The sequence below is a fragment of the Natator depressus genome, chromosome 14 (assembly GCF_965152275.1).
Source record: "Natator depressus isolate rNatDep1 chromosome 14, rNatDep2.hap1, whole genome shotgun sequence".
NCBI lineage: Eukaryota > Metazoa > Chordata > Testudines > Cheloniidae > Natator > Natator depressus.
The window spans coordinates 14,056,172-14,071,541 of NC_134247.1; the positions used below are offsets into that span (position 1 = coordinate 14,056,172).

At 50.0% G+C, this 15,370-nt stretch overlaps 1 protein-coding gene across 1 annotated transcript in view; it reads left to right on the plus strand.

Moving 5' to 3' along the window:
• Positions 1-12,775, plus strand: part of LOC141999088 (polycystin-1-like) — a 53,952-nt gene extending 41,177 nt beyond the window's left edge. The window contains exons 35-43 of the mRNA XM_074972234.1: positions 541-695; positions 1,887-2,017; positions 3,070-3,238; positions 4,348-4,476; positions 5,526-5,796; positions 6,364-6,651; positions 9,079-9,213; positions 9,678-9,992; positions 11,299-12,775. Coding sequence (XP_074828335.1) covers positions 541-695; positions 1,887-2,017; positions 3,070-3,238; positions 4,348-4,476; positions 5,526-5,796; positions 6,364-6,651; positions 9,079-9,213; positions 9,678-9,992; positions 11,299-12,015 — 2,310 coding nt within the window. The 3' untranslated portion in view covers positions 12,016-12,775. The remainder of the gene's footprint in view (positions 1-540; positions 696-1,886; positions 2,018-3,069; positions 3,239-4,347; positions 4,477-5,525; positions 5,797-6,363; positions 6,652-9,078; positions 9,214-9,677; positions 9,993-11,298) is intronic.
• The last annotated feature ends 2,595 nt before the right edge of the window (positions 12,776-15,370 follow it).

Sequence of the window (15,370 nt, forward strand, 5' to 3'; positions counted from 1 at the left end):
CTGAGCTACAGGAGAGCACCAGTTTACTGGCAAGAGAAGGAGGCCAGCGTGGATTTTTATACATCACCCAGGCCCAGAAGCCTTGGCTGTGTTTTGTACCAGAAGCCAAAGGGGCCGCCGCGGCAGGGGTGGGGTGGAGGATGTGTGGTGTATTGAACTAAAAGGCAGAATCACAGCTGGAAGGGCTCACTGTGGCCACTAGATGTCAGTGTGAGTTTGGATTTGTGCCGTTTAGCTGCACCTGAAGATAGCTGGGTCCCGTCCAAACTCCTGGCTGTTTCTCCAAAGCTCGTGATGCAGGGCTCTGGGCCTGATGGCCAGGCAATGAAAAGCTTCCCATTGTTCCAAGATTGTCCATGATGGGGTTTCTAGCATCTTGCTCTGGAGCATCGGGTTCTGGCCCCTCCTGGAGACAGGAGATGAGCTCGACTGACCCTTGGCTTGCCCTTGTATGGCAGTTCCCATCCTGCGGAGATCCCTTTCTCAGCCCACGATCCAGCTTTCCTTACCTGAATGCCTTCATTTTCTCCCTCTCCCCAGGGCTGTCTCACCCACATGCTCTTCCTCCTGGTGGTTCTGACCGTCAACTACCAGAGCTGCGTCCACCACCGCAATATCCATCTCCTGCACGCTGCTGTCAGACAGGCCGTCGCCGCCCCAAATAACAGAGGACTCAACTTCTCCTCTGTGCGCAGGTGAGGACCCCAGGCGGGGTAAGGGGCGGAGCAGCGATGTGTTGTTGTCGCCTGTTATTCAGCTGTTGATTGATGCCCTGAAGCCTGAGTATGTAGAGTTGTATTATACTGAAGACCCCACATACTCATGCTTCCGGGCATCAATCAACAGCTGACTAATAGGCTTCAGGAAGAAAATTTCCCCATGTGCTGGTTATGACATAACTGCCTTCTGCAGTGATGCTGGTCACTGGAGATGGGATCACGGGCTAGCTAGACCACAGTTCTGGTCTAAGGCTGTCTCTGTCCTTGGAGTGAGAACACCTGAAATCTGTGGAGTTTTGGGGTACCAGGCTGGAAACCTGGTGGTGGCTTTGATGCAATTTAAATATGGAATGTTTTTGACATGAGTTACCATGGAACTAACAATGACCCCTAACGCAGCATCCCCTGTATGTTTCTACTGATAGTCAATGTAATTCCTTTTACACCACCCACACATTGTTCATTTTCCCTGTGCTGCAGGTTTTGAATGGCCGGTGCAGAACTTGTAAACTCTTTGGGCCAAGGCCTGTTGTTTACAGTATATTTGTACAGCACCTCACACAACGGGGCCTCCAGGCACTATGTAATATACAAATAATTTCACTGTAGAAGTAGCAAGGGGGAAGCTGGGGCTGGATAGGGGTCAGCTGGTGATGGGTAGGAGGCAGTTTGGAATTGTGGGATAATCTCATTTGAGCTGGATGTTTTTGTTCTGAGTTTGCACAGTGCCTAGCACCATGGAGCCTTGGTCCACGACTAAGGCTGCAAGATGCTGCCACAATACAAACACTAAATAATACTAATGATCAGCGGTGAAATGGTTAACAGGGTTGATATTTAAATTGCCCCCTTTAGATTTCAGAGTTAACCCACTGAAACAAATGGGGCGGTTCACCCCTTTCAGAGCAAGTGTGTCAGGCTCTCTGCAGACTCAGGGAAGACGACGCTAAGTTGGTTTGTGCTCAGTTCCTATTTTCACGGTTATCTTCACAACCATCAGGGCTACAAACATACTGACTTAAATAAGGAAAGCTGAGAGTCTACAACAGGACCCCACTCAGCTGGGCATGTTCTGCAGGGGTGGGATGGCGGGGTACACAGGGTGCCAGCCAGTTATACTGCACTGGGGTGAAATGCACCTGTTCCCCTGGCCTCTTTGTTTTGCAGTTACACCGACACGTGGGAGTGGATAGACTCTGTGTTACTGAGCTACCTCTACAACAATCCCCGACTGACCCTGGTCGGGGTGCCTCGTCTCCGGCAGGAGAGCTCTGCTGAGAACGTATCTCTGGATCTGGGTGAGGGCTGGTAAAATCACCCCCACTGCTGGCTGGGAGAAGGGTATTGGGTGGGGAGGACTGTGGGCCCCAAAATGGCACAAGCCAGAGAGAGTCTGCTGCTCCATTTTAGCTAGCCTGGAGTATAGACCTGAAAGGAAGCATCATCCCCCATTTGACAGGTAGGGAAACTGAGGCACGGGAGGATTATGACAAGCTCAAGATCACGCAGTGTTACCAATAACATCTGAGGGTTCAGATTCCCGGTTCACTGCTCTAACCACTAGAGAAAGTTTAGGGGGTACTGCTGTTTCTAACTGGTTTCTCTCTACAGTCCCGGGGGTTGAAGCCTGTGTGTAATACTGGGTCGGGGGGGGGTGTCACAGCCCAGCAGCCACTTCCCCAAACACTGAGCATTGGTAAAGAAGGGAAAGGGCTGTGATCAGGAAATCCAGGCTATAAATGGGCACCTGAAGGGTGGCGCATAGGGGAATGGAAAGGCAGGAAAGCCCGCAGGTCCAGACATGGGCACAGAGGAGGTGAAGTCACCAGGGAGATGGGGACTAAGGGTCATCCCAGTGGCTATGGGATAGCACTGGACACATCCAGGCATTGAATTTTGGTGCAGGGCTGGAACTTCCTGAGCCAACAGAGGCTGACTGTGCTGCGAAGGGAGCTCCTACAGAAGGAGGGTGGGGGACAGGACGGAGAGCCCTGCTCTTGATCCTGCAGTCCTGCCTCCCACTCACCTTCATGGGAGTTTGGTCTGAGTCAGGAATGCAGGCTCAGGCCCCCCTTTTGATGCTTTGGAGCAAGCCCTGCTGGCCAATGTGGGAGGGCGAAGATGGGGGAACACCCCGATGAACCCTAAACAGACAAGGAATTGGGATTGGAAGGAGGGGGTGGAAGGCAATGGAGGAGGTGGAGGACACAGGCTAGGTGCAGAGGGGAGACACTGGGATAACCTAGATCTGGAGAGCAAAATAAGGAGTGTTGTTTCTAAATGGGCATCTGAACTTATTAATGTGCAACCCAAAATCTCGTCCTCCCCCTCTGGTTTTCTGCACCCTCAGTGCTCCCCCAACCTGCGCTTGGGTCTCTCTTAACACGTCACGTCACTAACAGAACCTGTCCCCTCTGCCACTTGTCAGCGCCCAGAGCAGAGGTTTCCAGGAGTGGCCAAGTGGACAGAGACGCATGCTCTGATCCCAGTCTCCAGAATTCATCCCATGACTCTATCGGGTAAGAACGCTGGCACGGGGCGGAGTGGGCACTAATTGGCAGCTGAGAGCAGGAATGGTGCAGTTATGCAACCAAGACGCTTGGCTGTGGATTTCCGCTTCTGGGCTCCCCGTCCCATGGATCAGCTCAGGAGTCCCCAGTCTAGTAGCCCCAGGTTGCTTCACACTGAACCACCAGGAAGGTTCCACTTTTGCTTTTACAAGAAACTCTTCCAGGGGAGTGTCCCAATCCTACAATGACTCCATGGGGGATGTGATTTACCCCAGTTCTTGCCCCCTTTCCCCACACAGGGCTGTGGCATCTCCAGTTTCCCTGAGTGCTAGCTGACAATCAGCAGTAAGGTTCCTTCTATTTAGATAGCAGTCGTTCGTAGGTCTTGAAGGGACCACGACAGGTCATCTAGTCCGGTCCCCTGCACTGAGGCAGGACTAAATATTCAGAAGGATCCCAAAGCATTTCACAAACTATGGACCTGATCCTGCAAGTGGCTGGGCATCTGCAGCTTCCATTAACTTCAGTGAGTGGTGAGGATGCTCAATACCATCCAGGAGGCGCTCAGCACCTTGCAGCCGCAGACCCCAGGATAGATAAGATATAGCTATGTCACACATAGGAGACACTGGAACACAGCAACTGTGTCACAGCCCACAACAACTACTATGCAATTGCACAAGAGAGGAAGTGAAGGAGAAGACCACAGCCAGCTGGAAATACAGAGTAAATCCAGGGAGGCAGAATATGTGCCTCCTAGGTTGGAAGTTGGCCATGACACAAGGATTAAAGATCTCGTCTCTCACTGAACAGGCCATGCAGTCTTTAATAACAAGTGGCCATGAATTTCAATTCACGTATTACCCAAAGGTCTATGCAGAAGCACTGGGTCACTAGAGACTCAGATAATAGGGTTATGGCCTGAATCCCTAGCTCACCTGTTAGCAGCACCCTGGGTTTTCCCTGGAGGTATCCCATCTAAATGTGGGGCTGGTCCATCCCTGTTCTAGCTTGGGATCTGACCAGATCACAGCCCAAGTTAGGGCTCCCAATCCAGCCTCTCGCCCACTCTGTTTCACAGCTACATTTTCTGGTCTCCCCATCCCCATTTCTTCTAGGTTTTGGATTTGGGGGCACGTCAGAGTCTACCACACTAACACTGGCTGCTGGAGGGAGCTTGGAAACAGCTCTGCCAAAGCCCGAAGGACACTGGCTGACCTGCGAGCCAGCAACTGGATCAACAAAAGGCAAGTCACTCAGGGCCTTACCTTTTTCTTTGACAACTGGGCTGGGAAGTGGAAATTGAAATTAATTTCGGTAGGTTTCACAGCATCATTTTGGGTGCTTTAAGTGCTTACCTGTGGGAGGGAGGGTTATTGCATGGCTATTTCTCCCCTGCAGTTGCTCTGTCTGTCTAGCCGTCTGAGTGGGACATGACCATCCTGAGAATGCAAGGTGATGTCAGTTGTTCTCTCCTGTTGTGCGGTGGCCACTGTTGTTCCATTGCCCCCATTCCCTTGCTCTGAAGTGGAGCGGAGCAACTCCAGATGACTCTGAGAAAGAGAGAGATCCTCCAGGCCACGGAACTGCACAGTGCAACGGCCAGAACTGCTGAGCCACCGACTGGCACGAGCTGGAGAGCAGACTGTCAATTTAATCACCAAAACCAATCGGGTTGAGGGCACATTGCCAGCGGTGGCCACTTAGAATAAGGGAGCAAACCCCTGGGGACGGAGGACCTCCAGATGGGAAAATCAGGGTTTGTGAGGACAAAATGCACTATTATTTCCACTGCATCTGGGACTCCTTGGGACCCAATAACTCTGCAGCTGGCTCACATGCTATATATACACCATTGGCTGGGGTCAGTAGGTTTCACAGCATCATTTTGGGGGTCCCTGACTCTGAGTCTGGCTGCCAGGGGGCCCAAAGGCAGCATGGCTGAGACCCTGATTTAGGGTAGGAATTGAGGCTCTCAAAATATTCAGAGGATCCCAAAGCATCACCGTAAGGCTGAGATCACCCACAGAAATGGTTCAGTTCAACCTTGCTTATCCGAATGGCATGAGATAGGCTGAATAAATGCAGATAATGGCAACATTGGGAGTTTCTGATGTAATTTATAGATGGCAGGTGATTTGCCTCTGTGGTGGATAGCTGACGTAGCATTGTATGTCTGTGCACAGCCTAGGGAATCTGGTGGCTAGTGACCTGTTAGGGGTATCCCAACTTTATCCCTGAAAGTGGAAAGTCGAAACAGTGTTTCCCAGCAATCAGACTGAAATGTCCCCATTAGGAGGACCAAGAATTGGGCCCAATTATCCAGCATTCCAGAGCCCTGGAAAATATTTCTTCTCAGCCCGCTGTTCTCGGCTCTCTCCCTGCACGACAGGACCAGAGCCGTGTTTCTGGAGTTTACCCAATACAACGCTGATGTCAACCTGTACGTGGCTGTAATGCTCCTGCTCGAGCTCCCATCAGTCAGACCGGCTGTTCCTTCCATCCTCATCCTACCCTACCAAATGCTGCACTTACACACGCGGCTGGACCTTCCACTTGCCCTTGTGGTATGTACTCTGCGTTGCGAGATGCTTCCAAGGCTCGGGGCTGTCTCCCAGCAGAATGGAGCCAATGTTTAACCCGCTCCAGTGGGCCTGCTTTCTCCAGAGGTTGTGTCACAAACAGTCTCAGCAGGAGGAGTTTGCAGTATGATATCATAGGTGTCTGTAGGGAAATCTTAGCTCCGCAGTGGTAGCTAATTACAGTCCAAATAAATGTTTGCCTGACTGTATGTGGGTCTGTGGTGGTTACAGTCTCTGATTAGATGAATCCCAGGAGTGCATTCCCAATGGATATTCCAGGGGGATCTATCCAAGGCTCTGCTTCCTAGTGACAGGGTGGTGTAGCTTGGCTCTCTGGTCCCTTATGATGTGGCACACAACAGAGTAATTCCTGTGTGCAGTAGCTACTCTGTATCAGTTGGGATGATGCTAGTTACCTGCTCTGTTTGTTTAGGCTTCAGAAGTAGCACCATAGCTACCATGTTCCTGCTGTATCCACCTTTGTCCTTGCTACTTAACCCAATGTGCAGCAGGAAGGCAGATTCTTTTCTCACTTGCTCTGGCTTCTTTCAGGTCTCCCTGCTCATCTTCAGCGTGGCCTTTCTCCTGCCAGAGCTGTCGCTCTTGTCTCAGGAGGGGGCCTCCTGTTTGGGTCAGAGCCGCTGTTGGCTCCAGCTGCTCCTGGCGCTGCTCTCCATTGTAATTGGTGCCTTGCACTTTGCGCATATCTGGCTGGCAGATGTGCGCCTCAAGCATTACCGGGGACACCGCCAGGCCTTCACCAGCTTCTATGAAGTGGCACAGCTGGCTCGGATGGAAGTCTGTCTCTCGGCCCTGCTGCTGACCATCACCACGCTGAAGGTGAGGGAGCGCACAGAGTTCTGTGATTCCCCAAGGTCACATGTCACGTCAGTTGCAGAGCTAAGGATGGAACCCAGGAGTCCTGACTTCCACTCCCCAGCTCTAACACCTCCCCAGGGTCCTTCGGTGTATGTCTGGAACCCCATTCCCAATGTTCCAAAGTTGCTGATTAACAGCCTGGCCCATCTCCCACAGAAATCTCAATCGGAGCCTTTCCACTGGCTTTCTGTTCAGTCTGAGCCCTAGTTCACATGTTGTGGGAAACATTTTATCTACTCAACAGCCATCACTACAAAGCCACCTGGGTGTTGTGCATAGGAATAAATCAGGGCCGATCTTGATCTCCGTTACATTGGTGTAACCCCTCAATCATTGCCAGGCTGCATGACCTAAACACATTCCAGATTCTCATCTGCCATCACCAGCATGCGAGGGCACCTGGAAATGGGCTGGAATTTGTAGAGAGATAAAAACATAAGAACCACCATATTGAGTCAAACCAATGGTCCATCTCGCCCAGTATTCTTTCTCTGACAGTGGCAGTGCTAGATATTTCAGAGGGAATGAGCAGAACAGGGCAATTTCGAATGATCCATCCAGTCATTGAGTCCCAGCTTCTGTCACTTGGAGGTTTACACCCACAGCATGGGGTTGTGTCCCTGACCATCTTGGCTAATAGCCATTGATGGACCTATCCTGTGTGAACTTAACTAATTCTTCTTTGAACTCAGTTATACTTTTGGCCTTCACAACATCCCCTGGCAATGAGTTCCACAGGTTGACTGTGCGTTGTGTGAAGAAGTACTTGCTTTTGTTTATTTTAAACCTGCTGCATATTAATTTCATTGGGTGACCCCTGGTTCTTGTTACATGAAGGGGTATGTGATTGCTGAAGGCACCACGAGTCCAATCACAACCCTTGCTGCCAGCTGTCCCTAACTCCCTTGGGTAACAGTCCCTACCGCTCACCCCAATGGAGAGTTATGTGGGAGCAGATCACAGGGTGAATTTGAAGCCAAAGTGGTTTCTCTCTCATAAATAAACCAGGTGACTCTGAAGTCTCTGGCCGGACATCAATGGCTGATCCCCCAACCTGCCTCTGCAGCACATCGCTCTCTCTGTTACTCTGAGAGTCCCAGCTGCTCTGGCCCCATCTGGTCTCTCTGTAATAATATCTTCACAACCACATGGAAGTAGGACATCCTTCTTCATCCAGCAGCCCTCGTGCATGGTGGCAAGTGGTGTGAGACAGTATCAGGCCTGAGCTGCTAACAGCCTGGATGATGTATACCTTCTCGTTAGCATGCATATATTAAATTATGCCACTATGACCTTATAATTGTCATTGGGGCTGCTGCTGAGATGTAATATCTTCATTCCTTTCTCCCGTTTCCTAATGAATTGGCCGAGTGGCCCAGCTGCTGTCTTCCAGGCTTGCTGTATTTATGGTTCACTGTCGACCATTACTTGCTTAATGCACAGACAATAAAAGAGCAAGCAAACAAACGGATAAAGGCTGCTGGGAGTCAAAGCTGGAGAGTCAGTGAAGAGAAAGGGACCCCCGGAGCAGCCCCCTGGAGAGCTGGGAGGATGGGGGATCTCTGACACAAGAGATCATGTCGGAGAGCTGGCCATTCCCAAGACACCGCTTTCATGGAGTGTGCATGCCAGATGAGTGCATACAGGGGGTTCTCAGTATACGTCAGGGTTGCGTTCTTGAAAAGGGTGACAGATACTGAAACGATGGATACCGGGGAATTTTTCCCCATAAGAAATAACGGTCTGCCCTGTCTCTTCCTGCCCAGTTCCACCCCTCCTCCGAGCACGCCCAATCCCCGCTCCTCCCTTTCCCTCGCAGCGTCTCTTGAATGCCAGGGGAAGCACCAAAAGAAAAGCCATGCAAAAGGAGAAGCGATTGATATGCGGATTGGGACCGACGTGAATCGGAACATGTTCCCCTATTGATATACCAGGGACCCCCTGTACCAGCTGGCTTGTGTGCGCCTGGATTATCCATTCAGGGAGTGCAGCACGAGCACATAAGGCCCCCAACTACGGTACCGCTGTCCTATGACCTGGTTGCAACGTGGTTAAAATGTAGTGTAGATGGGACCTAACCCCATAGCCAGGTTAAAACTCTCAACAGACGCCAGCTTTTGGTTGGTTACAGGGGCATGGAAGATTCTGCCCAAGCTGCAGCTTTTAACGGCCACGTTGCAACTGGGGGTCATAGCCAGAACGAAGGCTGGGCCTTTGAGAAAGACGATGCCCTTGTTCCGCCTGGCTTCCCTCACCTGGCCACACAGGCTCCTCAGACACCTCGTGTGAGACAGAGCAGACTGAATGTACTTGGGGCTGTTTGAAATGTCACTTTTCTGATGACATCTAACCAGGCTTCGTGCTCCGCAATGGACCTTCTCCCCCTAGATCGTACGGCAGCTGCGCTTTGTCCGGAGATGGTCTGCGTTTGGGAAGACATTCCAGCATGCACTGGGAGAGCTAGTGGCTGCCACGCTCCTCTTCCTCCTGCTGCTCCTTGTCTATGCCCAGTGTGGATATCTGGTAGGTTATGCAGAGACTGGCTCTCAGCAGTGGGAGTGTGTGTGGAGAGTAGGATGGGGTTCTGCGTGGTCATGACTCTTACCGGTACAGGGCACTATGCAGTGAATTCCTGTATAGGCTTGATACAAGACGATGCAATGCGTTTGTCTCCCTGCTACTCTGCCGCTGGGCATCAGCTCTGTCAGAGGAGGACCACCCTTCCCCCAAACTCCTCAGTCAGTCTCTCCACTGCTCCCCAAGAGGGACCCACCCACTGCTGAGATGAGATCAGAGTCTAGTGCTTATTTGCATTCACGCCATCTGTTTTGCTCTGCTTCATCAGTGAACTGGAAAGTTGACTGGGAGCGACCCACCCCCACATGAGGGCAATGGGGGCTTGTGCAATTGCTCAGGATGCTGTAGACAGGAAATGGTGAAGACACCTTTCCTAGTGATAAACCTTACGTTGTCTCTCTCATTCCCAGGCCTTCTCTGCTACAGTAGAGGAGTTCAGAACATTCCGATGTGCTGTCTATGCACTGCTTTCGGCCCTCTATGGGAAAGTGGCTTTCCTGTCCGTGATCCAGGAATTCCCCACCCTCGGCACTGCATATGTCCTCAGCTTCACGGTCAGCTTGCTCTGCGTTGGCAGCCGTTTCCTTTGTGCTATCATCCTTCACAGCTACCGCACTGTCCAAGCTGAAATGTACCGCCCTGCCATTGAACCGCAGGACTACGAGATGATCGAGTTCTTTGTGAAGAGGTTCAAACTGTGGATGGGGCTCAGCAAAACTAAAGCGGTAAGAAAGGGGGAAACCTGGGTGTAGGCAGCCAGCAAGCCAGAGTCTGGTGCTGCAGCATCAGAGCAAGGTGAACTGAAACCAGGGCTTAATTTGTGCCAGGGCTTGACCAGGCTGAGCCCTGGCACCTCTGGGCCTGGCAGTTCCGAGCCCTGGCACCTCTGGGCTTGTTGCATCAGTTATGAATGTAAAAAAATTACTTGAGCCCCGGCCTCTCTTTCATTACAAATTAAGCACTGGTTGAATCCAAAGGCCCGGTTCAGTCGAGTGCTCTCACACTATTCTACTCATGGGCCGGTACCCTGACACAGGGGGGCCACCCTCAACTCTTAGGCTGGGGGAAAGTCTGATCTTACAGCAGGGTACATCTGGACTAACTCCTTCCGTGGGGTCCCTCGGCTATACACCACTGTTACTGAGATTGTACTCCAGCCCCCTTCCTTCCCTAACCTCTATCCTGCCCTGGAGTGACCAGCCTTTTAGGAAGAGAAGGGAATTTAGCTTCCATGTAAGAGGGCTCACTTTTCCCCCTTCCTCTCCTTCTGGATAATAAGGCTCAGCTTTTACCCAGCTGCTATCCCCCAGTCGGTCTACTGGCTGCAGTGGGATTACATGGGTGTGATTTGATCCTAGCAGGTCAAGACTTGGAAGAAGCAGAGAGTGGAGCATATAATGCAAGGCGATCTTGGATTGCTCCTCTCTTTGGAGAGGGGAAGGACAGCCTTGTGGCTAAGAGATATCTGGGTTCATATCCCTGCGCTGGCTTCTTGCCTGGCCTTGGGAAAGTCACTTGCCTTAGCTTTCCCATCTAAGGCTCCATTCATAAATAGTTAATGGAAGTTATAAGCATGTTAGAGAGATAAGTAGTATGTTTGCAGTGTTGTAGCCATGTTGGTCCCAGGATATTAGAGAGACAAGGTGCGTGAGGTAGCATCTTATGTTGGTGAAAGAGACAAGGGGATCTGAAGAAGAGCTCTATGCAGCTCAAAAACTTGTCTCTCTCACCAGCAGAAGTTGGTCAATAAGATATTACCTCCCACACCTTGTCTCTCTAGTATGCGGAACAGATGGCTGTAAGCAACCTGGACTCTAATGATTAATTAAACCAAATTTTAAACTATCTATTAACCTTTCCTAAACCATTATAAATGGAACCTTTATATAAAGTGTGATGGAAAAGCCTATAAACTAACACTGCAGGAAAGAGTGCACTGTTGGGGCTCACGGGCCCTCTTACCCCACCAAAGGTAGCAACACTAGGCTCTGGGATTCTCAGGGGATTTCCTCTTTTTTCCTTGTCATTCAGTTCCGCCACAAAGTAAAGTTTGAAGGGATGGACTCCCTGATTTCACGCTCCTCCAGGACCTCCAAACGCTCCCGCCTCCTGTCTGCTGGCACCATCTTCCGCTGTGCCAGCTCCACCATCTCCTCCAGCTCCTTCAGCTCAGAGGAGCTGGCCCTTTCGGAGAGCCCTGTCCCGGAGCCATACAATGTACAGTTTTACTTGGACCGTCTACCCTCTGCAGTCAATAACCTTCTGGACCAGTTTGACCGGGTCATTAGAGTCATGGAGGATGTATGCCAGTTGGAGAGGGGTCTGGAACAGGCTCAGAAAAGAATTAATGACAAGAAGGGACAGAAGAGCCTGCAGGGGGAAAAGGTGACACCAGTTAAGCAGCTAGAGCTACCGAGGACTTACAGCACCTTCCCGGAGTCTGCCCTGGTCAGACTGAGGGCCCACAGGGCCAAGGTCTCCAACGGCAATGCCACTGATGGGCACAAGCTGGGCCAGCAGCCTCCAGCAGATGGGATACCTCACCCAGTGGCTGGGTGCACATCCTGGCTGGTTGGCCCTCCAATATCAACTGATCTCTACCAAAGGCTTACCCAGGCACCAGGCATTTCGTGCAAGTGGAGACCAAAGAGTGAGGAGGGGCAGGGCAGCTTGTGCCATGAAGTTCCTCAGAGGCAGATCCCTTTAAAGAGAAGAGCATGGCAAACAGAAGGAGCTGAGAACGTGTAATGAGACGAAGGTAGAAATCAGGTCATTAAGGGAAGGTCAGACTCCTGTCCCAGCCCTGGAAACGGAGGCCTCTCAATTTCCAAAGAGTGCTTCACTCACAGCATCTACCCTGCTGGGCAAAGGCTGTCCCTGTGAAGGACAAATCTTTGCATTAGCTCAGTCCTTCACCCCTCTCCAGCACAGTGCACCAGAATGCCATTGTTCCCAACTCCTCTGGGGGTCCGACAGTGGGCATGTGATGCCAGTTGCTGGGGCAGAGCTGAAACCCAGCAAAATCATTACATGGTGGTGCTCCCCTCAGAAGTGAACAATAAAGTGGGCAGTTTCATAAGAACTGCAAGAGAAATGATGGCTGATGATACAGTAGCATGTCCGTCCCTTTCAAAATATTAGTGCTGATGGCCTCCCCCCTTCACAGAAATGGGCTAATTGAAAGGCAGCTGGAGCAACCACCCCCCAAGAAGCTCTCCCCATATTGCTGCTGAGATCCCCCAGACTGAGACTTGTCAGTTGCTTCCCAGCCCTTTGGAACACTCTCCTGAATGGGCTGAAACAAAGGCAGGTGCAGTAGCTACCCTTGAACAATTCTATCCTGAGAATCAACTCCCGGATGATTTTTTTTTTTTAAATGGCATTAAAGAATGTGTGGAAAATGAGTTTATTTGAATTAATCACTAACACCAGCTACAGTACACATGTATTATAGACACAACCATGCAATGTATTTAACTAACTAACTAAATTAAAAGATTTATTATAAAGGCAAGAATGGTTGAATGCATTGGTCTGTCCATACAGCTGTTTTTGTGTCTGCTACTTGCATCTGGCTGTTGCATTTCCTGTCTTTAGTGCCAAGTGCCCATTCATTCCCTTTGTGAACTGTGTCCTGTGCACTCCCCAGTCTGTTCCTCCTGTAGACACTGAAGCATGGCCCTTGGCGTGGTTGTGCCGTGGCTGCTGTTCCCATTTTTTCCAGGGTCGCTTTCTGAGGCCTTCCGTATCCTTTATCTAGAAATCACAATTTCCTACCCCGAACAACCCACTGCCCCAGCTAACTTTCTTGGTGTGACACATCATAGCCGTGTTACTACAAAGAACCCTGATCCCTAATCCTTCATTTGGATTTATATGCCTTGCGGCTTGGGTCCCATCACCTGGAGGCAGTGTGTTTAGGGATGGCTGCTGTTGTTGTTTAGGGATGGCTTAGATGAAGCCCAGCAGGAGGCTGAAATGGAAAATTTCCAACCCTCTGAATGCCCTGTTGACTGTAAACTGCATCCGTCCCTCATCCCCAGTTACGTTTCTGCAGCTCTGTTTCCAATGCAGTGAAAGCACTTGCTTGGGCAGGAGAGGATGTCATCAAAGTTTATCATCTCTTTGCTCATAACTCTCACTTGGATATGATTTTGTGAAGGGTGGCAGGGCTCCAAGCGTCAGAGGAGGAAGTTCATGATTCATGTCACAGCCTCTAGTCAGGGAAAGGGGCTGGGTCTCATTAGCACTTCTAGACAGGGTGAGGTACTGCTAAGGGAACCCAGCTACCGGCAGCAACACAGATGCATTAGTCTTTTGTGTTCTCAGCCCCTCAATCCAGCAAGAAGTGAGGACTGAACAACTCAAGACACAGGGCAGCAGGCAGCTTCAGGACCTTGACACCAGGGAGCAGGAGGGAAGAAGTTCCAGTGACACACATACCAAACCGCAGGCCGTTCTCTCCCCCTGGTCCGGCACCATTTCAGGCCCAGCACAAGGAACAGTTGTAAGGTAGAGGGCAGCATGCAGGCCTAGGTTGTTTACATGCACCCCCAATGGGTCTTTTGGGAACAGCAGATTGCCCCCTGGTTTTGTCCACTATGGAGCCTGTCTCATTTTAATAATGCCCCTGACACAGATAACGTGGCACGGATGGGATGAAATGGCTCCATTTATAGGGTCACGGGTTACTCATTTCTATTAGAATATAATATTTGACTTCAGCTAGCTGCCAGACCCCATGTACAGGCCTTAGCCCACTTCAGCATCACAGAGGAGGAACAAAATTAGCACCATTCAAAGTCTTTCACTCCATGCAATGTAATCAAAGTAGGGCTTTTACCCCACTACATTTCTACAACACTGTCCAGCAGCCCAGACCTCTCTTCAGAAAGTTGGGAGAATTCTATATAGAAGTTTGAAAATAAAATTATTTTCCTGATCCATTTCAGTTGGGTTTAGTTCCAGCGTTGCTCATAGCAACACTACGCCATTGACTTCTCACTGCAGCAGGAACAGGCCCAGCTTCAGGCAGACAATTCTTCATTCACACACATGCAGTTCCCATCCAGCTACTGAGAGCAATCACGTTCATTACTTTGCTAGAGCAGCATAAACCTTATTTCAGTGGCATCATGCCGCAAGCAGTGGCGCCTTTAAAACAACGTTTCTAGGCAGTAGATTTTTAAGGGAGAAAAATGCAGCTATCCAGACATAGAAACTAGCATCCCAGAGTGCAAGTACATTCAGTTCCCATTTCTCTCTGTAGCAAAGGTGTATAGCAATTGGTTTAGTGGAAGCAGAGAAAAGCCCATAATGCACCTGGCTTATTGGGCAAAATTGTACCAGGGAGACAAAATTCATTCCTGACTCCAGCTGGTGACCAAACAGCATGAAGATTACTAGCCCTTGTAAATTTAATCCCAGCTATATGTAAAGCTCCTCTTCACTTCAACACTGCACATGGCTTTTGCTATAACAAAATCCACACTAAATACTTATTTTTAAAATGCCACAATCCACTTCTGCTGCACTTGGTTTTAATGTTAGTCATAGGAATAAATGCATTTACATGAACTAAAATCAGCATAGAAAGCCCTAGGACTAACACCACAAACAGCAGCACTAAAAATTCCACATAACAATTACTGATTTAAAAAAAAAAAAAGCCAGTTAAAACCTACTACCCTGCCTCACAACAGAAACAAACCATTGCTGGTCCCTCTGGGACTTGGCCTGTGACCGCAAACAGCCTTTTCTGAAGAGGGAGTGTGTTAGGTGCACTGACTACACCTCCTTGCCCTTGATCCAGTTTAGCTCTCAGTAGCTGCCTAGTGCCTGTTGCTAATGTGTGACGATCTGATTGTTCTTTGGAATGGCTAAACAATTCTATTAGGGGAGCCAGTCAGATTTCCCTTGCTGAGTTATAAAGCTTGCAGTCAAATAATGGAGGAGGGTTGCTAGAAACCACGTACCCTCAAGGACACCACCTCAAAGTATGACAGATTCAGAGTAGCAGCCATGTTAGTCTGTATTTGCAAAAAGAAAAGGAGTACTAGTTGCACCTTAGAGACTAACAAATTTATTAGAGCATAAGCTTTCA